This window comes from Chelmon rostratus, chromosome 16, assembly GCF_017976325.1.
Source record: "Chelmon rostratus isolate fCheRos1 chromosome 16, fCheRos1.pri, whole genome shotgun sequence".
Taxonomy (NCBI): Eukaryota; Metazoa; Chordata; class Actinopteri; order Chaetodontiformes; family Chaetodontidae; genus Chelmon; species Chelmon rostratus.
The window spans coordinates 15437895-15464130 of record NC_055673.1 but is presented as its reverse complement, the minus strand read 5'-3'; the positions used below and the strand labels follow the sequence as shown (position 1 = coordinate 15464130).

The 26236-nt window shown below is 41.7% G+C and overlaps 1 protein-coding gene across 1 annotated transcript in view; it reads left to right on the top strand.

Moving 5' to 3' along the window:
* Positions 1–10837: 10837 nt before the first annotated feature.
* LOC121619660 (calcium-binding mitochondrial carrier protein Aralar2) overlaps positions 10838–26236 on the top strand; it is a 46440-nt gene continuing 31041 nt past the window's right edge. The window contains exons 1-5 of the mRNA XM_041955504.1: positions 10838–10849; positions 12072–12125; positions 12285–12427; positions 17979–18094; positions 22046–22185. Coding sequence (XP_041811438.1) covers positions 10838–10849; positions 12072–12125; positions 12285–12427; positions 17979–18094; positions 22046–22185 — 465 coding nt within the window. The remainder of the gene's footprint in view (positions 10850–12071; positions 12126–12284; positions 12428–17978; positions 18095–22045; positions 22186–26236) is intronic.

Sequence of the window (26236 nt, the reverse complement as noted above, 5' to 3'; positions counted from 1 at the left end):
CATCTCAAAAGCTCACTAATTGAAACAGAAAACCAAAGTGTGAAGATGACAGCTGCCAGTTTTCTGTGGGGGTTATGTGTCAGACTTTTTCTTGGGCCTAAGCTGTCGCCAGGCAATCAGCGAAGACTCCAGGAAGTTACTCCAAAAATTATCTGGCACATCAACTCATGTGAAAAAAACGCCAAATTGTTGACGTTTCACCTCGGTTTTTCTATAGATTAAACAAATGTCTTGAGTTTTAGAGGGTGCTGATAGGCGGAACTTGGTACCATCTGACAGAGACAGTCACTCGCGCTAAACTGTGTTAACTGCGTGCAGGCTGTGGCCTAATATCTAACAAACAGATCATATCAATGTGCAAACAAATATACTTCTCATAATCTCAAAAATATTCCCTTACCTATCTTTGTGTAGTTTCTGATCTGACATTTAATGCCATTCCTCTCATAACATCAAATTAGCTAATAAACCCGTTTCTAAACATGGCTGCAGCACATATCCAGCTCTGCCACTGCACATTCACCACGTATCGTTCCACACTGAAACCAAAGCAAAAGCAGCCTTTTAATCTCAGAAACAGCGCATGTTTACGCGACTATTACTTTGGTCTTTAGAAAACTAAAGAAGCCATTGCGCATCGAGCACCAAATTTTACCCCAAATTCCATGCCTGTGGTTATGAGGAACATAAATATCTGAAATGGAAATATTTCACCCCACCTAGTTACACAGAACTAACAGATACAATACCTGGGTTATATTTCATGCTTTGCTCCAAAACCTCTCTGTGTTTTTATGAGAGTCATCACAGCTCAAGTGAAAAGGAGGATAAACTCATTCGAGCATGTGAACATGACACTGGATAGTTGAGACAGTATGGGATCACGCCGCGGCCTCACTGTCACTTAAACCCGTCCGGATTTTAACCCGATCTGACGTGTTGGCACACAGAAAGAAACAGATGGGTATGTTTCAGTTTAACGCCATCCCTGGTGGTTGAATCACTATGAAAACACAAGACTCTGGTTCGATGTCAAGATGGATTATGAGTGCCCTGTTTTAGCCATGAAGTTTATGACATGATCCATCTCGCAGGTCTTTGACAGATAAATGTATGATTTCACAAACGTGAAGAACAGAGCGCAGGGAATGCATCCATACTGCCCTGCAAAAATAAAATGCCACAGAAAGGTGTATGTTGGGTAAAATGCGTAAGAACTAGAAAACAGACATAAAAAAATGCAGTGACTGCACCTTTGCTAGTTACGGCTAGCAACTGAACTAGCCTAAGCTAAAGATAATTTACCCCCTTTTTCCCATTTCCCTTGCTTTCTGTTATCGAAAAATCAATTAGTAATTTAGCTTGTTTTACTACATGAATAAGGCAGTAGTGAAATCTAATCATAGAGGAGAAAGAAAGGAACACCAGATAAACTAGTGCTGCTAAAAGTTAGCTAGCCTAGCTTAGTGTAGCAGTGACTGCTACCTCTGCAGCCACTGAGTCCAATGAAATATGATTTGTGGTGGCTAAGTTACCTTTCAATCACATATTTAAATGTAATTAATGAAAGATTGGTTTATTACACTGGTTGAGGAGGAAAAAGGACCTCATGTTGTTTGCAGATGTGTTTTCCCAGATTGTCCAAACATGGAGCCTAAAAAGGCATAAAAATACAGTTTTGCTAAGTTTAATTCTAACCCTTTTTCTCAAGTTTACTGTTTCTGCTCTCTGCTTTCGTTAGGCAGTAAATGTAAGACTTGTGGCATCGGCATCTGTGACACATTGTGGACCTTGTTAATATCCCCAAAAAAACAATATTTCCAAGCTGATAGTAGTCTACAATCAGCCTAAATGACACACGTCATTGAAGTAGAAATTCTCACTGAGAAGCCTAAATGTTTTGCATCTATTTAACACAAGTCTTAATAGAGTCCAGTAGCCTACTTTTATGAACACAAGGAGGGGGGTAATGGCTGCTGTGATTAAGAGTTTAATGTAAAGTGAATCAGTGTTGCATGTGAGTCATCCTCATGCCATCATTAAAGCGCAATGTGCAACCAAGCCAAATGGCCCTGCGAGGATGGCAGCGTGTTTTTAACTGTGACGTCTGAGGCAACAACACCCCCCGCTGCGTATCCTTCCCGTACGCCCATGATACCTGGCAATTAGGGAGTTTGTTTTCTATATTTGCTCCTGGTTTTTACCCCCATCCCCCCTCCCAAACATCCAATATTTGAACACACCGCATCAGCCATCCACCTGTCCTGCTGCACTTAAAAGCATTGGACAGTGAAGGAAGAGAAATTAACAGGGGGGACAATTTAGACACCGGAGATGCTTTTTCCACCAGAGCAATAAAGCACACTTGATGTTATTATCATCTCTGCTGAATTATCAGGCCTCTGATAATTGTAATTAATCAATCATCAGGATCACTCATGCACTCCCATGAAACCCAGCATCACCGTAGATCAACCTGAGCAGTGTTGACCTATGAGAAATCAATGTGCAGCCACGATTCAAGGCAATAGCCAGGGCTTCTTTCAGTTAGATCGAGTAATTAGGGCACGGTTAATTACACGTCACAGTATCTGCATCCCAACTGCACAATGGGGGGAAATAGTTGCAGGAAAAAGTCCATTAAAGGCCTTTAACGTTTCACCATCCAATTCGAGTGAACATAAAAAGGCTACAGGACAAATCGTCCCCTCGGTCCACATCGATCATTTTCACTACATTCAACCAAAAAACCTCACCACTTCGCTGTGTGGCCGCGTTCAAAACAATAGCATATGTTTAAAAAAAGAGTTCAACGACAGACAAACTCATAAAGCAGGACATAATATTCTCTCTCTCTCTTTTGCTGTCTTTGTCTTTCATCACTCCCTTGCTCCCTCCCTCTCTCTCTCTCACACACACACACACACACACACACATGTCTGGTGAGGCTGGGTGGGAGGCCTTGGCCCAGGCACAGTCAACTGGTCCCAGTCCCAACAAGGAAACAATTAATCATGTGCGAGCGGCTGTCTGAGTGTCTGCTCTCTGGACAACAACAACACTCAGCCATTTATCTCCCCTCAAGGCAGGACAGCCAGCCAGCACACCACACAGGCATGCACTCTCTCATCCTCTCTCTCTCTCTCCCTCACACACACACACAGATGTGGAAGAAGAACAAAAATGCACCCATTTCCAAATACAGTCGAATGTACAAGAATGTACACACGCACAAAAAAACACATTAATGCAAGCACATGGACACGTTCAACAGCAGATGTGAATGACATTTGGTGATGCACATAGACACACACACACATCTGCGCACACACTCCTACACAGGTGCTTGCTGTTTTGTCATCCTAATCAGATAGATGTCAACGCCTCCTAATGGCCATGATGACATATACAGGAGCTGCATGTTGCTGGCCTCGCTACAAATCTCCGAGATCAAAGGAAGACTAAAACAACTCAACTTTCTTTCAGGATTCATTTGAGATCGATGCCTTTCACCGTGGCTGCCTTTGATATTTCAAACTATGTTTGCTGTTCATTACCCAAAAACAGAATGACTGAGGTACTTTTCTTGCACTCTTCTGAGATGATGGAGCAAAGTCGAGTTGACAGTCATTTCATTTCAGGAAATTCAGTCCTCTCTGATTTAACTCTTGGTCTTCCGATGTGGCAAGGCAGGTTAGGAGTGAGCTAAAACAGGCAAGACTCAGTGAAAAGGGATAGGAAATTTGTTGTTTATTTCTCATTGCTGCATCTCCCCCAGACATGGGCTGGTTTGTGAGTGTGGATGTGCACGCGTGCGTGTTGAGCGCACTTGAGCGTGCATCTGATCACCACGCTGGTTTCAAAGGGTGCATCTGCGCTCGTCAATTGGTGTAAGCTGGCGTGCATCTCTATATGTGTTAGTGCATGTCCGACTTGGTGAAAAAAAAAAGAGCCCTAAACCTCAAGTGGAGCAAACAAAGAGGCTGGTGTGTGTTTCAGGATGGGGCATCTGGATGGCATCAGGAGAGCCTGGCAGATTGGTCGTGACACAGGTTACTCCTGAGGTCCCCGGTGAGAAACACACCGCTGCAGTCTGCAGTGGAAAAGGAGCTTTGAAGCGCCACTGAAGAACGTATCTGCATTCCAGTGCTTTCATTTTTTTTTTCTAGTACACCACCCACCTCTGGGTTGCACTTTGCAGGTGGAACACTGGTAAAGAGCTTGTTTGCAAATGACAAACAAGTGAAAATCAGTCAAGGAATGCAAGAAAGATGTGTGTATGCAGTGAATTCCATGCCTCAATGATTGAATGAAAATCCCACTGTTATATTATTTGGGAAGACTTATATTTTATGCATGATGCAGAGCTGTTCAGAGAAAAATCAGCACTTATAACATAGTCTGACATTGTGGGAAATCAGCTTATTTTCTTTTTTATCGAGAGTTACATGACAGGACTGATACTCTCCTGTCTGTGTGCTAAATATGAAGCTAACACCAGCAGCTGGCTATCTTTGATTAGCTTTTTCTTATTCTTCATCTCAATTTGAACAACCTCCATCTCATCTTTTCGGATATTTTCAAATGAGACACTGTACCTTTGCAACGTTTGCTCCGTTTTTCCATAACTTCCCCCAAAAACCAACCATGAGTCGATCTACTTTCTTTAAATCAACACCAGAGAGCATTCATTCCCTTGTGCCATTTAAAGATAGTGGTACTATTGAAGACAAAATAGGAACAGGAGCTGGGGATGGAGTTAAATAATGTGTGTTGGGAGGTGGCCATAGCCATAGAAAGAGAACATACTATCACATCTTGTGCTCAACTCAGCGTCAGACAACTTAAGCTACTGCATAGGGGCTCATCTTTCCAAGTCTTGGCTTTCAGGAATATATCCAGATGTTGAAGATAAATGCAGTAGATGTCATAACACCCCCTGCAATTTAAGTCACATGTTTTTCCTATGTCCAGAACTACATGTTGGGATGGGCTTTTTAAAACTACGTCCTCATTACTAAACTTCAACTTCATCACATTTTGGAACGCCTAATCAAGCATTTAATCCTAACTCTAAACAAAAAAAAAACACTTGCGTTCAAATCTGTCGTAGCCAGACGTATCGTGTTGTTACATTTGAACTCTGCCAGGAGTCCTATACGCCAATGTCTTAAAGATGTCTTGTTTTTTCTCAAACTTGAGGAAATAAAATATACACTCAGGGGCTCGAGGGAGACATGGAGGGAAACATGGCCGCCCTGTCTTACACCGTTTGCCTTCTGAATAATCTCGGTATGTACCTGCCTGCTTATGTAGGTTTCCATTTTACCTCTTCTTTGCTTGTTGAGTCTGTTTGGGTTTCATGTGTGTGATCACACCCCAGTCACAGTCAGCAATGGTGGTGGGGAGTTAAGTGAAGGCGTGTTTGCGTGTGTGTGTGTATATGTATCAGGAGGGGTGGGTGATGGGGGGGTTGTAACATGTGGGGGTTTTTAATTTTATTGTGTTTTTTATATTCATGTTTCATGTCTGTGTTATTTAGTGCATTTGCACTAGTTTTTTACTTTCATCATTTTATATTTGTACAAACCTGCTTTTGGGAAATCTGCAAAGCATATTGTCACTATTGACACACATTGTATACTTTAATCCTCACCCTGCAACCTTGGAATAAAAGTAGTGATTAAAAGAACATTTAATCACACTCTTCATGTCACGGTCTAAAACTTCAACTTCAATTAAGTCCTTTGGACAAACATGGCCATCATTCTCTCGCTCCCTCCTTCTCTCTCAGTCCAGGTGGCAGCTTGACAGGAAGAGGAACAGGAAAGGACTTAAAGATTTGCTGCTGCTCTCATTTTCCTTCAAAGACAAATGCCGCTCTGATAATTTCCCACAATGCTCCTTGCACGGAGGCCTCTGTGATCAGTGGTTATGAGAAAGCACAGGAATCTGACAGCAGATAACTGCCTCAACCAGGGGCAGAGGGAAAAAAAAGGAGGTAGAGCCTCCTCTTTTTCTGTCGCTACCACCTACTCCCCCGCCCTCATTCCCGCAGCCTGGTTGCTCTGCATTTACGGGAAGCATCTGGGTTCATTTATCCCAACCCAGGCAGGCTGGAGGACCCCTGTGCCCTCTCGGGTTGCAGGGTCTGAGCGTATTTCAGTGTGGGTCCTTGTTGTTGTAGAAGAGAGGAGCTTGAGCCTGGCCACTAGCCTGTCTGGACCATCTCAAAGCTCCCATCCACCCCTCTCCCCTACTTCGCCAGGTTCCCGGCCCATCCCAGATGCCCCGAAGCATGGTTAGTGTAGCACTTCATCTGAACTGAAAGATGCTAAACAGATTCACCCAGAAGCTGCAACGAAGGCAGCCCGGCTTGAGGTTCAGGAGCATTTCATGGCAGATGGAAAAGAGGGCGAACACACAGAGGAAGCAAGCTGATACTTCACTTAACGTGTCTCACATGTTTATGAATACACACGTCAACATTTGCATAATGAGACAAGCGGATGTACACTGCATCCGCCGTGCGTGTGCAGGAAATGCACTCCCATGTCCCGAGACCACAGGTGAAATGACTGAGAGGTCCATTCAGCCCTCCTGTTTGGTATAATTCGCAGTCCGCTCCATGCCAAACGTCAGGGCGGGTTATCAGGCTGCACAGCTGAATGGAAGCAGAGTGAGTCTGGCTGCTTACTTAAAGTCATTGAGAAGTTATTCAAACACCCAGTTATTATGGTGTAAACAAAGACGGCTTGTCACACGCTATTACAGATATGGTGTTTACAAGAACGCCACTTTAATGCAGTGCATGTTATGTATGACGATTAAGGATAGTGTTTGACAACCGACTGATTGGAGAAATGAAAGTAGATCATAAGAGGCATTGTTTTGTTGTTACACAGACAGCAGAGACTATGCAAACAGAGCGAACTGCATTTTTTTGCTAATAGGCTCCCTATATGACTGATAAAGAAAGGACATAATAGCTGTTATGTATTAGCAGAGATAGTGTTTTTCCTGTGGAAGAGGTATTCCCCCATAAAGAAGCATGAAGTATTAGAAGGATTAGAAGGCTGGTTTCATAAGAATGGCTCTGCCATGCTGTTTTCCCCCATCATTTCTATTCTCACCACCTTTTTGTCCTTTATGCAAAACAGATTTGTCCTACACTATCTGGGCAGGCTGTCGACTGTGTGGTTTTGGTGACACTTCTAAGTTATATAAAATTCCCACTTTGGCAAGTGTGAAGTTTGCAATGGTTTGTCATTGCAGAACGGGTGTTTTCATGTCTGAATTTGCATTTTTCAAATGCTGAGAACAACTGGAACGACTCTGGAATCAATCTTGGTTCTCACATGAAACGTACTTAATTAGAGGGGAAGTAACGTGGTTATAATCAAGTGGTTGCAGGTTTGTAGCCACTGTGTCCTTCAGCAGCCATGTGTCCTGCTGATGTTTCCTTGAGCAAGACATTCAACGCCTCACAAACGACAGATCTGATTAAGAACATCAGCTGAAATCGAACAAAACAAAAAGTGATTCTTGGAAGAATTAAGATGTGGGTTATCCCGGGGCCACCCAACTAGGGACATAAAATTTCGTTTAACCGATATGATACTAGAAAAAAAAAACCCATTCATCTCCACTTGTAACTATTTTTACTTTAGAATAATTGTGCTCACTGAGTGAAACAAACCAAAGTCACCACAAGCTGTCATAATCCTTTCTGTTCAGCACATTATATGGCCAATAAACTCATTAAAAAAAAACATTTTTTCCTATTTGCCTGAAGCTAGATTTGATACAGCTCTGCATCCTGGCAATTATAATCAATTGCAACCTCTATGCTACATCTGCCACTGCTGACTGATGTTTAAAAGATAAATCTGATATTATTTGACAGTAACTACAAATTGTAAGCATATCCAATGAAAAGACCAAAATAAACAATATGTTGGTCAATCTCTCAGTACTATGTGACTTCCCTATCTTATCTGTGGTACTCATCCTCTGTTGGTTCCAACTAAAGATGTAAATCTGTGGTGTATAAATATGTGGTCATATGCTCTATTTTTTTAAAAGGCTCAATAATTTCCTATAACAGCCGGGCACTGTAGGTTTGGCAAATGTTACACAAACAGGTGTAAACAGTGCATTTTTGGGGGACTACTTTCAGCAGTGGATTAATACACATTTGCAAGATGAAATTAGATGAAATCTTGCACATTAAACTAATTTACAGTTGGATAATACAGTGCATCAATTTGACACAGCGCAATGTGCTGTTGACCCATGTTCTTCATTGACTCCAGGAAACCCCGTTTTGGCAGTAAGTGACAGATCAATACATTCCTCAGTTGTTTCCACATTTTAACACTTTTTTTTCGCTTTGTGTCTCCGTCCCATGCATTTAAAAATGACATTAGGAGTAGGGAGAGTGACTGCGAAACGGTATTCTCTATTCATTGCCACAAGCGGCCTCTTTTTTCAGGTCAGAAATGTCTTACAAATTTGAATCTCATTACCATGTCATGAATACGTCTTCGGGAATCCATTAGGCATTTCCTGCCTAAAACTACAATGAGAATTCACATTCAAGCGAAAAAGAAAAGAAAGAGTGGGGAATGAGAATAAAGCCCCAGCGAGAACATTACTGTAAAGCTGTTTTAGCTCTTTCAGTCCACTTAAGAAGAGGCAGACAAAAAAAGAGAAAGATGTGAGTGACTGACAGATGATAGCAATAAAAGTAAGAACAAACTGGCCATTTTACTGCGGTAGGGCCATTTGAGAAGGGATTATTAACTTGTCAGCATTTCAAACTGAGACACAACTTTTTCTCCCCCAAAACACATCCCCATGTCTCTGTTACTTTTATTAGAAAGCCTTTAAACCTTTTGACCCCGGCGGGCCTCCGTTATTGGCTGTTAATAGGGATACGCTGGTCAGTGGGGAGACCCTAAGTGCCCTATTAATCATTTGTTTAGAGCTCGGGCCTATTTTGGAAGCTCTGTGTTTAGTGTGGGTTAAAAATAGGAGTGGGCAGATTGAGACAGCCGTCCGCCACTCATCGCTCAAGCTGTCAGGACGCGTGGGCCCTTGGAGACATGGGCAGGAGACCCCTCAAGCCATGGAAGTTCAAAGGTCGCAAGGTTTATCATTATTACCCACTTACTTTGTGGGGCTTGACATAATCATTGTTGGCTTGATTGCTAAAGCCGCTGTTCGAACAAAGCAAAATCATTTCACTGGAGGGAATTTTTAAAGATCTTTTTTCACATAAACAGTCGAGAGTTTCATGTCAAAGCTGCTAGACACTGCAGTTTACATGTCTCAAGTAAATTTTGCAGTTCATGAATAATACACGAGCAAAGCAAACGCCGCTACATGCTTTCCTACACCAAATGCCACAAGTAAGTGAGTTGTTTGCTGGCAGATTGACAGTGATGGGAAATAAAATGTCATGGGATCAAATCATTAATCTTGTCAAATATTGTCATATGACAGGGGAAAATACAGGTGTGGAGATTGCATCGGCTGATAAAACATTACTTACAGCCATTTTTCCAATAAGCAATGGACTCAGTGCTGTCAATATTTGGAGGGGATGCGAGGTATGCCCTAGTGAAGGCCATTTTGCGAGGAGCAGAGAGCCTGCTGGGAAAAATACAGTGGTTCATGCTGGGTCTCCAGGAAGCTGAAAAGCCACTGGCAAAAAGCTATGAATTATTTTGAGCGCAAAATACATTTTCTTTGAAGACTGTCGGGCCATTAGAGCCCTTTTGCTCCCTTTTAAATTGTTTTTATGCTGTGAGTAATGTTAACCTTTGCTTTTGTAGTCATGAAATTCTCTCTGCACCTTTTTCCCTCCTGGCACAAAGCATAGATGGGCTGGAAAAGCTGGAAACAAAGTATAGGAACCATTTACTGCGAGGAAAGAATAGGTGCAAAGAAGGAACTGTGGCTTTTTATTCTGACGTCTACAGACCTCTGTTCCTTAGTGCAATGAAGACTCAGTGTGCATAAGAATAAACCCCCATAGTTATTACTGTGTTGCCATTTTTAATATATAATAAAGCTTAGCTTGAATATTGCAGCAGAAACTTTTAAATACTTTGATGCTACTGAGGGCCAAAACTCACATCGCAGTAATACCAGAGGAAGTATAATTAAGTGACACACGGTAACACATGCACTGGTGAGTATGACGGTGGGTTTTTCAAGAGGGAGGAAGCGGTCCAGTTGTTTACAGGATCACTGTGGATGGATTATGAGCTAATGGGCCCCTGGGCACAGACAAGTAAAAGGCTCCATCTCTTAATACCACAGCAACCCCCCACATTGTTAGTGGTCGCTTTGCATGTTTTCCATGGTATTTTACAGGTTAATGTTAACTCTAAAGTTTGTTGGTGTTGTTTTTTGTCTGTGCTGGGGATAAAAAGAGGATGTCTCCAAATCCAAATGCATCCACACTGACACTCCTCCTCACTTATACAAAATATTATAGCATCAGAAATACAAGAGAAACCTGTGATGCAGATTTCAATTGCTTTACTGGTTTTGATGTAGACTTCCTATGCACTGTGCAGCTGTATTTGGGAATTATAAATACAAATCTTTCCCTCTCACACATGCACACACACTGTACATATTAACGGATCAATGAATGGATCTGACATGCACAAGCCGCTGACCAGTTGACCTCTCGTGCCCCCGCACCACGTGCGCAGCTGATCCTCTTTCATCCGCCTTTCACTGCACCGGCGCGTGATCTCCATGGGAACGTCGCCGCGCAGGAGGAAGTGAACGGGACTACTTGACAGTGAGCTCGCATAGCATGGCAGCAAAGGTAAGCTGATGAGTTTCACACAGTTTCTCCTCTTTCTGGGGAGCTGTCGCCTTGTCGGCGATGTGCTCGGTCCCGGGAGTGCCTCCTCCGGAGGTCTCCGCCCGCCAGGTTGCCTGGCCGGAGCGCTCTTCAACCGCCGGTTAGCCCGCTAAGAGGATGTGCTAGAGGTTAACACTGGTCATACGGCAATGACATTGAGGCTTTACTGTAGCCGGTTAGCTAGTTAACGCTAACTTCGTGTACATTTGGCTAACAGTTCCTAACAGTGGACTTGACTGAACTGTCGTCTCAACAATGACGAAAGGTGTAGTAATGATGGTGCTGTTGCTCTTTAATCCACCCTGCTCACTTCAGGCCTCGTGTCCTGCTCTACCTGCTGAAACGCCGGATGTAGTCCCCGGCGTTAACCTTCGTTAGCACCACGCTAAATGTTGTGGCGACCCTGTCGTGAGGCTTTCAGGTGCTAGAAGTCTCTACAGGTGTGAGGACCTTTTAATGTGCTTGCGCTGTCGTTGTTTTGTATACAGCCGGTGTGTTAAAAAAAAAAAAAACGGGTTAATTTACACCCTCACAAGCGGAACTACATTACTTCTAATCTGGACAATTGCACACCAGCAACAGCATCACCTTTTTCCACAGTGGATCCCAACCAGGGGTTTGGGACCCTCCAAGTGGTCACGTTATAAATCTGAGAGGTCGCGAGACGATTAAGGAGAAGGAGAGGACATCACGAGAAAACAAGAAGCACAGTTCTGCTACACAAAAATTAAGTCTGTGATGAATCCTCTTAAAACAACTCAGTGTTAGAGCTTTTTAAACCTACTGCCTTTTTTAGTGGCTGGGACTTGTTCAGGCGTCATCACATGATCCAAAGATGGAAATTCAGGTGGTAACACGTGAGCAAGATCCATAAAGGCATTCAGTCACAAGCACCACAAAAGCAAGAAAGTGAACCTTGAGTTTTGAATATTTAATCTGTGGTATGTATTGACAGGTCCAGAATGAATCTTCAAGCATATGTTTAATCTGTTTTTGTAATATTTCTCTCTTCTATAATTACTGAATATGTTTACATCTTTAGACCCCTGAAAGTATTCAAATCAAACTATCTGAAGCACTCCTTTACAGTGTTGCTCAAATGATGCACGATGCAAAGTGGGCCATTGTGTTCACTTAGTGTGTTGAAGTTGCATTCACAAAATGTTAACCCATTGTCTTGCAGGCAGTTCTGCCTAGGAGGGCCGACCCTGCTGAGTTGAAAGCCATTTTTGAAAAGGTTGGATTTTACCTATGCATTTTTTCCCCTCTTTTGTGTTTGCCTAGTACAAAAGACGCCTTTGCTTATCATTTGATTTGTGTTTGTTTCTTTTTTTTTTATCAAATTCTAAAGCTCAGCGTGCGTCCTTGCATCTGGTGTCTGTTTTTTTCTTTACAGTATGCCAGCGTCAAGAAGAACGATGAGTCCTTCATGTCGCCGCAGGACTTTGTGAGCCGTTTCCTCCATGCCCACACAGACGTCCGGTTGTCGGACGAGGCCACGAAGCTGCTAGCTGGAGTGGTGGATCAGAAGAAAGATGGGTTGGTGTGCTTACGTTTCTCTCTTAATATGAAGTGATCTGATGGTTGACTTCAACTAAGGATGCAGGTACACTGAATTTGAAATGGAATTCATGAGATAATCATTGCACCTTGCAAGGTATACTTAAGTAACTGCTTTTGTACGTGAAATGATGTGTGACACAAAATGTGATAGCTAGTGGGCAAATATAGCATGGATATTTCTACAAAATGATGAAAATAGAAGATCAACAACAGTGTGTCTCATGAGGATTGACATCATTACTGTCTGAAAATACCTGTGGCAGAAGTTGCTGATCTGACTGTGAAATTGCTGTGCTGAGTCTCTCTTTAGGACACAAATTTATCTCCTCTCATTAATATCAAGCCAACTGCTAAGTAGTAAGCTTATGAAAGACTCTTATCAAAGCTATCAGCACATGTATTATGTATCCCTTTGATCTGGTGTGACTACCTTTCTAGTGTTATTTTGCATTTTATAAACAAACCTATGACTGAATCCTTTGGTGTAAAAAATTCACAGGGATGTTCATACTTGAATTATATAGCAAAGAGACATCAAACCACCAAAGGCCCCTTTCAGGTGTTTCCTTCTTTGTAGATATACCCCCAATTTCGCACTTACTCCTCCCCCCATCACCATCACCCCTGTTTTTTACATTAATATGTATGTATTTAATGACACATAATGATGGGTAATAAAATGTTAGGGTAAGTCAAAAAAGATAAAAAAAAACACATTGCCATGGTAACCACCTGGGCTTCTACAAAGAGCAAAGTGCACATGGCTGTGTAGTTTCATGTTATTACATCTGCTTTAAGGTGTGTGTGTGTGTGTGTGTGTGTGTGTGTGCGTGTGTGCGTGCGCGTGTGCGTGCGTGCGTGCGTGCGCATGAGCACGCAGAGAACAGTCAGATGGAGTAGTGGGGGTTTTGGAATTGGAAAAAGAGAGAGCAAGGCACCAATACGCACACGCACACACAGACATAAAAAGCACACACATGCACTGTAATTGCCCATGCTATTCAGGAGCACTCCGTTGCATTGTGCGGCTTTGGAGCAGGATAAATGGTGGCCGTGGCATCAGGGTAAATCTATTAGGAACCCATGGCCCAGGCTTTGTATCTAAACCTCATTTTGGTTTTGTGGAGGGGAATGGAAATGATATGGGGGCAAAACAGGGGAAAATAAGTCTGTTTAGACCTTGGTTTAGATGTGATTCGTTTTTTTTTGCAGTTGACATTGTAAAGGCCTTATGATGCTCATACTTTGTGATGTGTTATTTTCCTCCTGAACTTTGATAGATAAATGATTTGATGAGACGGTCTAGATGATTATTCTGCAGACCCGTTTCTCATGAACACAAAACAAATGGATATAGAAAAGAAGAGATGTGGTCACCGTCTGAGCTAGCTGGGAACACGGATGCTTTGTTTTTCAAGCGCTCGTCCATGCAAACCTTTCTGAAAAGAACGGGCGCAAGACAAAACAAACCACTTTGGTAGCTGTATTTCCATCTGGCTTGCCCGATCATCATCATGCAAATACGTTCCTGAACAATAAGGTTTTGTTGGTATATGAGTGTGGTATATTTGAAGCCAGTGCGCCTGCTGCTGTTTTTGCCAGGTAGGGCTCCATTTCAACAAGATGATTCAGGTGTAATAGATTTAGCAGGGGGTCGGATGGCAGGCAGCATGCTCACTTACTTTTCTGTTGGAGTGTATCTGTGTGAGAGAAATTTTACTTAGATGCCACTGTGTGTTTCAGTGTGTATGTGAGTGGATTGGTGTCTGTGTGTGTGTGTGTGTGTGTGTGCGTGTGCGGGGATGTAAACAGTGAAAATGCATTTGTCTGCCTCCCCCTCAGCGACTGTGTAAATCAGGGGATATAGTGACAGTCGTAACAATCTGTTATGTGGAAATCACTTTTCTCCCTCTTATTCTTGCCGCTCCCTGTGAGACAGAGAGACAGATAGATAGATAAAGAGAGAGAGAAAGAGAGACAGGGCTTTGGAGGGTGGAGATGTCTCAATTTCCAGGAATCAAATGTTTTTTTTGTATGTGTGCACTGACATACAGAACAGCAAGATGGTTTGAAGATTTTCCTCTTTCATCCGACTTATTTATGTGCTCTCTTTTTCGCTTTTGACTATCTGCATTCCTCCGCTCTCATCATCACTTTCTTCACACTTCCTCACATACCATAATGCACTCTGAGCTCCCTTCGCTTCTTTTTGGCTCTTTTCCGACTGCCTACCTTTTCTGCCTCTCTATTCCTTCTTCCCTCTGATATTTTGATAGAAGCATCTGCTCAAGTGTGAAAAACCCCTCTTCCCCCATAGACTCCTGGAGGTTTAAAAAAAGGAAAAAAAAACTTTGTTAAGGGAGCGTGCTGGGAAAATAGTAGTCTGCCAGCTGCTGTGGACATTCTGGACTTGGACTGGTGGGTGTCCACTCTTAGGAACCGAACAGATACTGGCAGCTAGCACTCACCTGGGTGTGTGTGTGTGTGTGTGTGTGTGTGTGTGTGTGTGTTTTTGGGGTGTGTCTGTGTGTATGTGCATGTGTGCAAGCACACTCTAGGTGGGTGGAAGGCTGTCAGTAACAATGCCAAGATGCCAGGGACAGGGGATTATTGAAACCCCTCTAGGCCCCGCTCTGCCACTACTATCAACGAAGGAGAGCTGTCTTTCTATCAGCCGGGCCTAACCAACACCATGCATTTATGTTACTTGTAAACAATGTTTCCAAGCCTGGTTTTCGGCTCAGAGGAGTGTATTTAGATGCCTGCTGAGAGGAGACAGAGATAAAAGCCGGGTGACGAAGATAAGTTAAAAAACAAACATAAATATATGGAATATAGGGAGGAGTTTTTATGCCGGACAGACGTATCGCAGACAGTTTAAATTGCGTTGTATTGGCACCCTAACACAAACATCATTCCGCTGTCATCTATGGAACCACATGCTAGAATCAAGCCTTTGTTTATGTCTTGTTACATCTTCCGTCTGATACATGTCGCGGATATGTCTGCGCCTGTGTAAAGATTTAAGAAAATCCTGCACAGTAAAGTGAGCGCACAGCACACTGAGGAGATGCCATACTACAGTATCACATTAGCCCTGTCTCCGGAGTTCATCCCGGGCTGCGTACATGGATTGGGCAGCCCTGGACACATGCCATTACAGTTGATGGTTGGGAGATGCTGTTGGTTGATTTGATTATTGAGTGTCTTGTTGGGGTTGGGTCTGCATAACAAAAAAAAAAAAAGCGATGTCTTCCCCCTCTCGTGGTAATCATTTTGCAGCCGTCATGGCGCTGCTAATCAACCATCATAAGCTTCATCCCCGGCTACAGAGCTGTGTGTAAATGCTTACGAGTACATGGAATGTTTCTTGTGTGTGTATGTTATGGAGATGCCCCTTGGATCTTGTCTGGACTCCCCGGTCTAAACCATGGTCCAATCCCTTCATGATCAACAGCCCTCTCAGTTACACTAATATGCTGATTATCCATGTCTGGGAAAACACAGATGGATGGATGGCGTGCATGTAAACTGATGCGTGTGAAAAAGAAGGGATCTGACTTTCTCCCTCAGTTCTGTCTGGGAACACTAGTGTTTTCTGAGCCTTTGCACTGCAGCCTGTACCTGCTTAAATTCCTTTATTAACTTCTCCAAGGTATAATTTCAGCATGTACTATGCATCTGTCACAAAAGAATGATCATTATTGGAGAGTTTGATAATATTCCAGCCGCGACTGCAGTAATGGTATTGGCTTTGTTTTTAACAGTGGATCCACGGTCCCAGCAGTGTACTTTTGTGCCCCCTTCCACCTACTAGCCATCAGCAGGACCTTGCTCTTAAGAACAACCTGCTTAGTTAATAAAACAGTTTGTCTTGCCTTTGACGCGACAGCTGATTTGATTTGCCACAGAGGAGAGCTGTATGCTCACTTTTATTCCCGGTCCATATTTCTCACAGTTCCTCTGTAGCTCTCTCTCCAACACACACATCTGTTCTTTTCTGGAAGCGTATAGATGCCATCATATCAGTATGTATTTCTGAGTTCGCTCTGAAACCAAGTATTAAATCTGAGTCTTTTGTGTCAACTGTTCTGGGCTCTTGGTGTTTTCCATGCATGGTTGACGGGAAGAACAACATTTTTGCAGACTACATTCAAAAGACTTTGAAGCCAGCAATCTAAACAAGCTTTTCAACCTTTATCAGGTATCTGTGGCTCTCGCCAATTTTAAAGAATATTTTCCTTTTCCTGGTTATTATTTTGATAACCGCTACTTTTGTCATTGAACAGCTCTTCTCCTTCTCAGTGTGTTTCATCTATAGAGTGTTTTTTTCTGCATGTAAGTACATATAAGGATGCATGTAAGCACCCACATGCAAACCTGAAACACTCCGAGTCCAAACAAACACCTCTAAATTTCATCAGTACCATAATTAATTACAGCAAACAGGAAAATGTAATCATTGCACCCCCACCCCTTTCTCCATTCTCCCCCATTGGAAATTGAAATAGGTTTAATAGATGGATGCTCGGGGACGGCTCATTAGCACTGACCCCTCATGTAATTATCAGAGCCATTTGTGAAATTCATAATGGACTTGTGGCAACTGTGAACCACGGCCTAAATAAAGGCTAGACTGCGTGGTCCAGTTCTCCACAGCAGGATTCTCCCATGGGGGCTCTCAGTGGGTTCACAGAATAGCAATGTTTGTTTTTTTATTTCTTGTTCATAATGCATGTGGGCATTTGTGTAACTATACAGAGAGCGGGGATAAACTAGTGTTTATCAAAACACTGACGCACTTGGAAAGAGGTATTTACTTTCAACTTGCAACATGTTTTCAGCGTTGATGCAGACAAAATACATTGCTGTATTTTAATTTTTTCCAGCTTGGCTTCTCTTGACTCTCTTGCATATATGTTACATTTACATTGAGTAGGATTCTATTTCCTTTATTGGCTCCCAACTCCCTCCTTGCCTGTCTGCTTGTTTAAAATGGCACACTAAAATATAAAACTTCATGTTTAATACTTTCTTCTTTTTCTGTTAAATTTGGCCCTCTCTATACCAGCTGCCAGCTCAGACTGGGAACACACACTGAGCTTTTTAAAATGTTTTATTTTCTTACTGTCACACTCGATGAGTTTATGACATTACATATGGAATAACAGACTCCTGGATAAAAGGCCGCTTGAATTACGCGCAGTGCAGATTGATAGGTTGTCTAAGTGTGCTGGTTTGCCACTGTGTGGCAGTAATTACAACAGAGTGTGGCTTAATGCAGTGTTAAAATAGCTTTGTTTTTTAATTTAATATTCCATTTTATTAGTGTTACATATCTTAAGCGTGTATTATGTATTATATTACTAAAAGAATATCTAAGACTCAGTGTTTCACACGTGTAGCTGCTATATTTCCACAGGGAACTTGAAACATGAATATTAAATATTAATTCAAACAACAGCATTTACCAGTATTTTACAATCTTACCTGTCTTCCTCCTTTCTGCCATTCTCTTCTCCATCAGGTTGATCTCCTTTCCAGAGTTTGTAGCGTTTGAGTCAGTGCTGTGTGCCCCAGACTCCCTCTTCATGGTCGCCTTCCTGCTGTTTGATAAAGCAGGCAATGGAGTGACCACTTTTGGTAAGTAACTCTGATCTACAGGTTTATTTGAAATAATACTGTGCCAAGCATCGTACTGAACCAGTAGCATGTATACTGTAGGTGTTGTAATGTGCTTTACAGGAGACCAGGAATTACTGTATATACTGAATCTGAAAGCACAAACCCCAGAAACTCATGGCCACTTATGTTACATATAGACAATTTTTAATTGATATTAGTATTATGATATTTATGAGTTTTCGTCCTCCACTCTTGGAGCATTGTTACTTTTCCTGTATATACAGTAGGCCTATCATTTTTTCTTTATTAAATGTCTTTTCAAAAATCTAGATCACTTTAATTTCCTACCTCTTGTCTTCTTTATGGATAATCAGGGAAACCAAATCTCAGACATATGTATATGCTTATGTAAAAAAAAAAAAGAGCTGTGAGTCTGGAAGATGTTTAAAAATTAACTGTAATGTTATTATGTAACTTGAAATAAAAAGTTCAAGCCTCAACACATTGCATTTGACATTTAACAAAGACTTATTCAGCCAATCCTGACAGAGAGCACGTTCTTCTTAAGTGCACTACTAAAGAAGTTTTCATACAAACTCCTCTTTTATTTATGTGAGGGTCTGACCTCCGCTCATCTGTTCTTTGTGACGGTTGCGTCCGCAAACAAAAATACTGTTTGTGGTCCTGTATCTTGTCTGTAAAGCGGATAAGGTTAGGTTTGGAGGTGGAGAGGGCTGGTGGCAACTAAAGGATGGAGATGAAGATGGAGGGAGGGGGTGGGTAGCTCTGTGTGTGTGCATGTGTGTGTGCATGATTGGCACCATTACTGTGATGCCTGGAAGCTCCGAGGTGAAAAGGGAAGACATTTGTACTCGTTGCTTATTTCACATTTGCCTAATTGATTTAAACAAGTCTAATGCCAGCCTTCTGTAGGTGTGCGAGGCGTTAGCACATTAGGCTTGATTTGAAATGCAGTGCACACAGCCCGCTCACAAACAGGGAAGAGTAAGTGAATTTTATTTTAATTGTTGCTGTCGACAGGGTGCAAGATCATTGCGGGTGATTATATATGCACATATGTAAATTTTCATATTTAAAAGGATCAATTAGAGTGACGTTGTCTTGGTGGCAATTAAAAGGTCTGCTGTTTTTCTGCGTCTCCCAAAGGTTAATGAATATCCCAATGCCTGTGAGTTATGAGACTCACATACAAGTGGAAAATTGCATGAAAAACATAACACACATCACACAAACACTGACTACAGTGTCTGCCACTTGCATCGGGCTAACATTTCACCAAAGGCAAATAACTCGTGACTCAGATTATAGACTTGTCAAAGTTGCTTTATTGTGATACATTGCAGAATTCTCCCATTTTCTCCCCTGCTCCCTTTTTCTCTTCGCCGTTCATTAGATTAAAGAGTCTCACCGAGGCGCAAAATAAAGAACTCCCTTCTTTATTACCTATTAAAAACATTAATTGCTGCAGCTTACGTTGCATTAAAGGCCCGTTTGTTTTCCCATGCTCTAAACGTCTGCGCTCTGATTTCTTTTTATTTCATTTTTCTATGAAGCCATTTTTATTTGATAATAACATGAGTAATTTCTGTTAAGTACAGGCGGCACAGTGCTCTGAATTTTTAGCACTCAAAATATAAATGCATAATTTGGTGGAATGTAGAGTTCATAAAAATTGCAATGTAACGCAGCATATGAAATGCAGTTTTACCTCAGCCAGAAAAGAGCAAAAAAGAAAAAACTAAAGAGGACTGAGTGTTGACAGGTCTATAAAAGCTGATAATATAAACGGCGGCTCTGAGGCCGCCGCTCCTTTAAGAGTTAAAGGCTGTATATTTATTGCCTCATTAAAGTGGAAAAAACAATGCACAAGCTGTCTTCCTTCAGAAGCTAAAGCTGAGCAAATATCACCTTTCTCTCTCTCTCTCTCTCTCTCTCTCTCTCTCTCTCTGTTTCCCTCCCTTTCTTTCTTTATAAAAAAATTGTTTCTTTCCTTTCTCCACTCGTTCAGCGCGGCTTGTTTGGTAATAAGAAACAGGTCGCTCTATTGGTTTGTTTTTGTTTCTTTAGTAAGGCTGTAATTTAGGACTCATGTTCAGTGTCTCTCCACTCCACTGGCTGTAGAGGCTTAGAGGGTTCAGGCAGAGGAGCATGAGTGAGAAGAAAATGCTTTCCCTCTGAATACAGAGCCTACACAGCTCAAACAAGTTCTGCCATGTGTCATTCAAGACTGATTTGGAGTTGAGGAACTTAAGTCTCAATCAGAGCTGAATTGTGTGCTGGAGATTGACGTTGACATTTTGTCACAAACAGTCACTGGCACCCCCCCCCTCCCGAAAAATCAATTACTTATGTTAACCACAAGATAGGAAACAGGCTATTTGTTAAGAGCTGACTCACAAGACTTTGTACTAACAGATTTGAGGTCTTTATTAGAGCAAATGAAAAACTTTATACACGGCCTTATGCATCGTTAATGAATGGTCGTTAGCCTTAAAGGCAGGGTGTAATCTATAAAACCTAAACACAACTGTTGTTCTATTGTAAAGGATTTGAAGACTAGCTGTTCCACTTTAGTCTCATTGCTGACTGTTTTTTCTTTAAATCGCGTCTATTTTACATATGTCAACACAGGAAATCATTGGTGGAATGTAACTAAGTACAGTTACTCAAGTACTTCAGTACAATTTTTACAGTGCTTCCGTTTTATGTTAAATTGTACTTCTACTCCACCACATGTCAGGAGGAAATATTATACTTTTTATTCCTGCATTTATTAGACAGCTTGGCTAAATAAAATTAAACCTAAGAGTATAAAACGTGGTTAAAATTAGCTCCTACTCGACCAGCTACGTCAATTAAATGTTACTTCCACACTGATGCATAAGTAACACTAATGCAATGAATATGTAATCACTGTCTGTGTGGTTTGTCTGCATAACAAATACATTCACTTTGGTCCCTTAAACTGGCAAGTTTTGTTTTTGCACTTATTATGAAGTAAATGTTGATTGCAGGATATAAAGGCTACAGAATAATGACCCCATCACCAGTTAGATGGGTTCTCTTTAAGTCTCGCTTTCACTGTGCAGTTCTGTCTGCCATCGGGTACGATCTCCTGGCAAAAAGAAGTCTTGACTTACGGCACAATGGAAGTGCGTCAACCACAGTTTGTAGATCAATAATTCAGGCTGACTGATTGATCTACTTGTTCATATGAAAACAGACAGAAAATATGTTATCATTGTCTCTGTCGCGCTATTTCTTTTGTCTTGCAAGAACATAGAATAACTTGATACCAAACCAGTTCGCTTTTCTCAATGCATACTAAAAATGCGTCTATTGGCTTTCATCTCTCCATTTTAGACTAAATGAATGAGTGAACTCACTCTTTCGCTTAACGTCTTCCTCCACCCTGACCCCAGCTCCTGCTGTCATTACTTGTTTGTGCGCAGCAATACTCAAACTATGTTATTATCCTAATGAAATTATGACAGTTTCACTGTGCCTCTACAGTGGACAAACTTCCTTCTTGTTTCTTCATTCCAAAGTGAAGCTGATTGTTTCTGCACGGAAATTTGGAAACAAGTGTAGTGTGTCCTGTGTTGTTGGTCGTTGCTGGGCTCTGAGGAAAATGGAAAGCGATCCGGTTGTGTTTGCGACAGCGGCGCCAACAATAATACCACCTGGAAACGCAGGAGAGAGGGCAGTTTGAAAGTTGCCTGTTTCCACTTTAAGTACAATATACCTTCTGAACATTACATACTTCTAATGGGATATTTTTACGCAGTTGTGTTGATACTTTTACAAACTAAAATACTTCCTCCACCACTGCAGGCAAAGCTGGTACACTTCTATATTGAGTTGCATCTTGTTTTTTGTCTGTCAACAGCAACTCAGTCACCGTTCAGTCATTATATAGGCTGCTTGTCTTTTTTTTCTCCATTGCAGAGGATGTGAAGCAGGTCTTCAACCAGACCACCATCCACCAGCACATCCCCTTCAACTGGGACTGTGAGTTCATACGGCTGCACTTCGGCACACAGAGGGACAAGCAGCTCAGTTACGGAGAGTTCACCCAGTTTCTCCTGGTAGGATTTGTTCAGATCGCCTCCTCTCCTCGTCTCTCACGTGCCATTTTTTTCCCCCACTCTCTTTGTTATTCCTCTACATATCTATCTTTGGCCGTTTTTGTTAGTCTATCTAGCCAACTCTGTCTTGTTTCCAATATCCAGTGACCATCAGTGCTAGTCAGTAAATCTTTATAAACCGATTTCTGTGTACACACTGCCTTATCCTCACATATTGTTCACAGGATGTTCATACAATCCTGTCATGTAACTGTATTGTCAGGTACTTATCTCAGCTTGGCCAGACGAATGTGCGTGCATACAGACACACAGGTTCCTTCCCCTCTCAAACACAGTCCTCCATATTGACCAGATTAGTCATTAATGAAACACTGAGGTTATGTATTTGGGACATTTTCTGCATTTGTTTTCCATTAGCTGACATTCACCTAGCATTTCTCCACTCCACCTACTCTGAAGCAGGTAGAGACGCAGTTCTACCTCCATAAATAGTATAGCTGGAATATTCCTAGTGTATTTGTGGTGTGTGAGCCATTTTCCAATATGATGTCTAGACTTAAATCAGGACTAAGCATGGAGAGGTGGTGGAGGGGGTGGGAGAGAGGGCCTGAGCTGTGCCAAGTTTGCATCCACACTCACCATGTATCTGAATGAGCTTTTTATATTACACTTAACTTAGACCAGATGGCTTACACACAGTGGGCAGCAGTGCATGGATATTGGGACATTGTTATATGTGCGTGCGTCCTTACGTGTGTGCATGTGTTTGAACATGGAGTATGTGTGTCTGTATGTGTGCGTGGTTGTATGTATGTGTGTTTATCTTACTTATCTGCTTTACCATATGAGTGTGCAGTGGCATGCAAGCTTTGTGCATCTGTGTTTATGTCTGTGTTTGTGCTTGTTTTTCTGTGTGTGTGTGCGCGCGCGCATGTGTGTGCATGTGTGCAAGTCTGTGGCGTTGTGGCCAGTGGACGCTGTACTTTTGCATTGACAGCGTGCCCGATTCTCTCCCAGTCAGTCACTCAGTGGTTTCCAGCTCCTCACAGCAGCAGGCCAGCAGCCAGCCACACTCATTGCTCAATATGAAATGCACATTTCCTGCTTACGCTCTCTGCATTTGATCATTTCTCATAGCTTTTGATTCATGCCTTAATAAGTGACAGAAGAAAGTGAATTCCTCGTTATTGTAGGATGCCTCTCTGTGTAGGTAATTGTGAGGGATGATGTTCATAAGAGAATTTATTGCAAGTGTTGTCCTGCATTTCATCCTTTAACACTTGCTCCACTGTTCTGCTGATATTCCTAAAATAAAAATATTATTAATAATATATTTGACTTGAGGAGTCTAATGCTACCATAGGTTTTTATTGAAGTGTCTCACCTTAATAAGACACATTAATATCACTGTGATGGTGTGTTGCTTACTGCAATTATAGTACTTACTCAAGCTACAAGTAAAATTCGGGTATTGGCAGTTCACTCCTATAGTGTGTTATCAGCTGCTCCAGTGATTGATGACAGGGCAATTAGGATAGGCACAACAACATTTCCTGAACCAGAATTTAAACCTGCGCAATTACTGCACACTTAGTGATTACACTCCTACCCATGATACTTTTATTAACAGACAGAGCATCCGTAAATGTCAGCCAGAAAAAAAGAGTACACTTCACAGCTATAAAAGTTCTCAGAGAGTTGTGAAAACCAACACCAAATATTTTTCAGTTATTTTTATAATTCCCTACCACCCAGCTTTCCCCCCCCAAGAATGTTCCCATCCTTTACTTCCCCCTCTTCCTGCCATACATGCATGTGTGTATTGTGTTTTTCTGCCATTGTAGCCACACCACTGCCAGATGCTCACAAGATGGGATTATCGGGGAAAACGTTTGCACCGCATATTTCTCACAAGGGCTCTCTCTGGCCAATTACTGTCTTGATGGAAGCCAGAGATTCTCACCAATTACATGCATTTTTCCCGTCTCACGCGTGGACGCCGGCCAAGGCTCAGCTTGCACTGTCAGTGTGGTGTTGTCTCTGGCAATGGTAATACCGATGTCCAGAGAAGTGGCACATAGTGGCACATAGTAGCCCATATTATAAATCCTGGCAAGTAAAGGGCTTGAATTACATGGAGGGGACACCACATGTCCTACTTCTTTCCTAAGCACTTTGAAAAAAGTGAATTGTTGGCACTGCTCGGACTTTAAAAGTCCCAATTATATGTTTGACTCTCCCAAGAATCAGTGGGCAGCCCTTAACATCACTGTGTCGAGGGCTCACTGGCACACATGTAAATAGCAGTTGTGCTTAAGCTTCTCCTTGTAATAGCTTTAGTTCCGTGCTGATGAGAAGCAGAGATTGGGAAAAGAACGAAACAGTCCTGCTCCTCTCATATCTATTGTTTAAGTTTTGAAAAGACAGGGGAATCACAGCCGTTGAAAACAAACAGAGGTGGCTCGTCATGTGTTTTTATTCTCGTCCAAGGACAATTAAAGCAACTGCAAATGCCTCAGCGGTTGTTGGCTGTCTTAAGCCCCCAGCTTTATGTCTCCTGCCTCCCTCACTCCCCTCCCAAATAAAAACCATGTCTCTCCAACACTCATACAATTGCAACAAGTTAAGGTTTTAAGAGGCTGAGACTATAAACTGCTCCATCCCCTGGACCACAGTTGTTTTGTTGCTCTGTGTGGTTGGTGTGTGTGGCTTTTCAGACGTTTGACTTGTCCAAAGAAACAGTATCTAATTTTCTTTTCTTCATTTACAGATGGACACAAGCACACTGATAAATGTTAACCCTTATTTTTGCACACGCACGCAGTCATCCATGCAAAACATTATCGTCGTCACTGTTCTTTTTCGTTTTGACTTTAAATATTCAGCTCTCCTCCTCCCTTTTCCTCTTCCCAGTTTATTTCACACCAAAGTGTTTTGACCTACTCACAACCAACCGGAGAAATGAGTCACGACACTCAGGATGCTGACACCAAAATATCTCACCTTATTTACTTTGGGAGTGTTTACGTGTGTCAATCTCTCTTCGTTTCCTTGCCTTCCTTTCACTTATACACTCTCCGTAGCCCCTGCTGTGCTCATAGGTGATACTGACACATGGTTGCTACATTTGCTGTTTTCGTAAATCTGGCTCTTTTGTTGCAATGTCTATTCTTACTCCCCTCCGGTCTCCACTCAGCTTTGTGTAAATGTCACTCTTCCCCAGTCATTTCTCTTGGGCGCTGCAAATTTAGAGTTCGATCAGTTATGCTGTCAGTGAAATATCACTCAAATTCAACACAACAATAAGTCATAGCCTCATAGGGTTTTGTGTTGTGGTAATACCACTTTTTTTGAGTTCCATTTAACATCTGAATCAATCAATTGAATAATGCCATGCATGTTCAAGATTTAATCAGTCCCCCTTCAGCATTTTTTGTCCCGACGTGTGTGGCTTGGAAAAGAATGTCCATTCTTCTTGGACAAATTGATAATCATTTATTTTGAACTGAATTTCTAGCATACTTATTGTACTAAAACGACTAGCCAGTAATTACATTAACAAACGTCAATTAATTTCCCTGACATGATTCTGCATATACAAATAAATTCTGACATATGTTTTTATATCTTTTTGGATATATTCTTTTTTTTCAGTTTTAGGATATTTATGGGATATGTGCAATAAATTAATTTAATGTTTAACTTTTTTGTGCCTTTTTAAATTTAGAAATATTTCATTGTCTCGTACAGCATGCATTTAGGGCTGCAACTAACTATTATTTACTTTAATCTGCTGATTATTTTCCCAATTAATCGATGAATCATTTGGTCCATAAAATATCAGAAAACGCAGATACCCATTAAGATTTCTAATCCTGCAAGTTCACATATTCAGATTCAACCAACAGTCAAAAACCCAAAGACATTGAGTTCAATATCACATAACAAAAAGAAAAGCAGCAAATCTTTACTTTTAAGAAGCTAGAAACAGTGAATTTTGTCTTTTTTAAAGATTAATCAATTTTCAGAATTGTTGCAGATTAATTTTCTG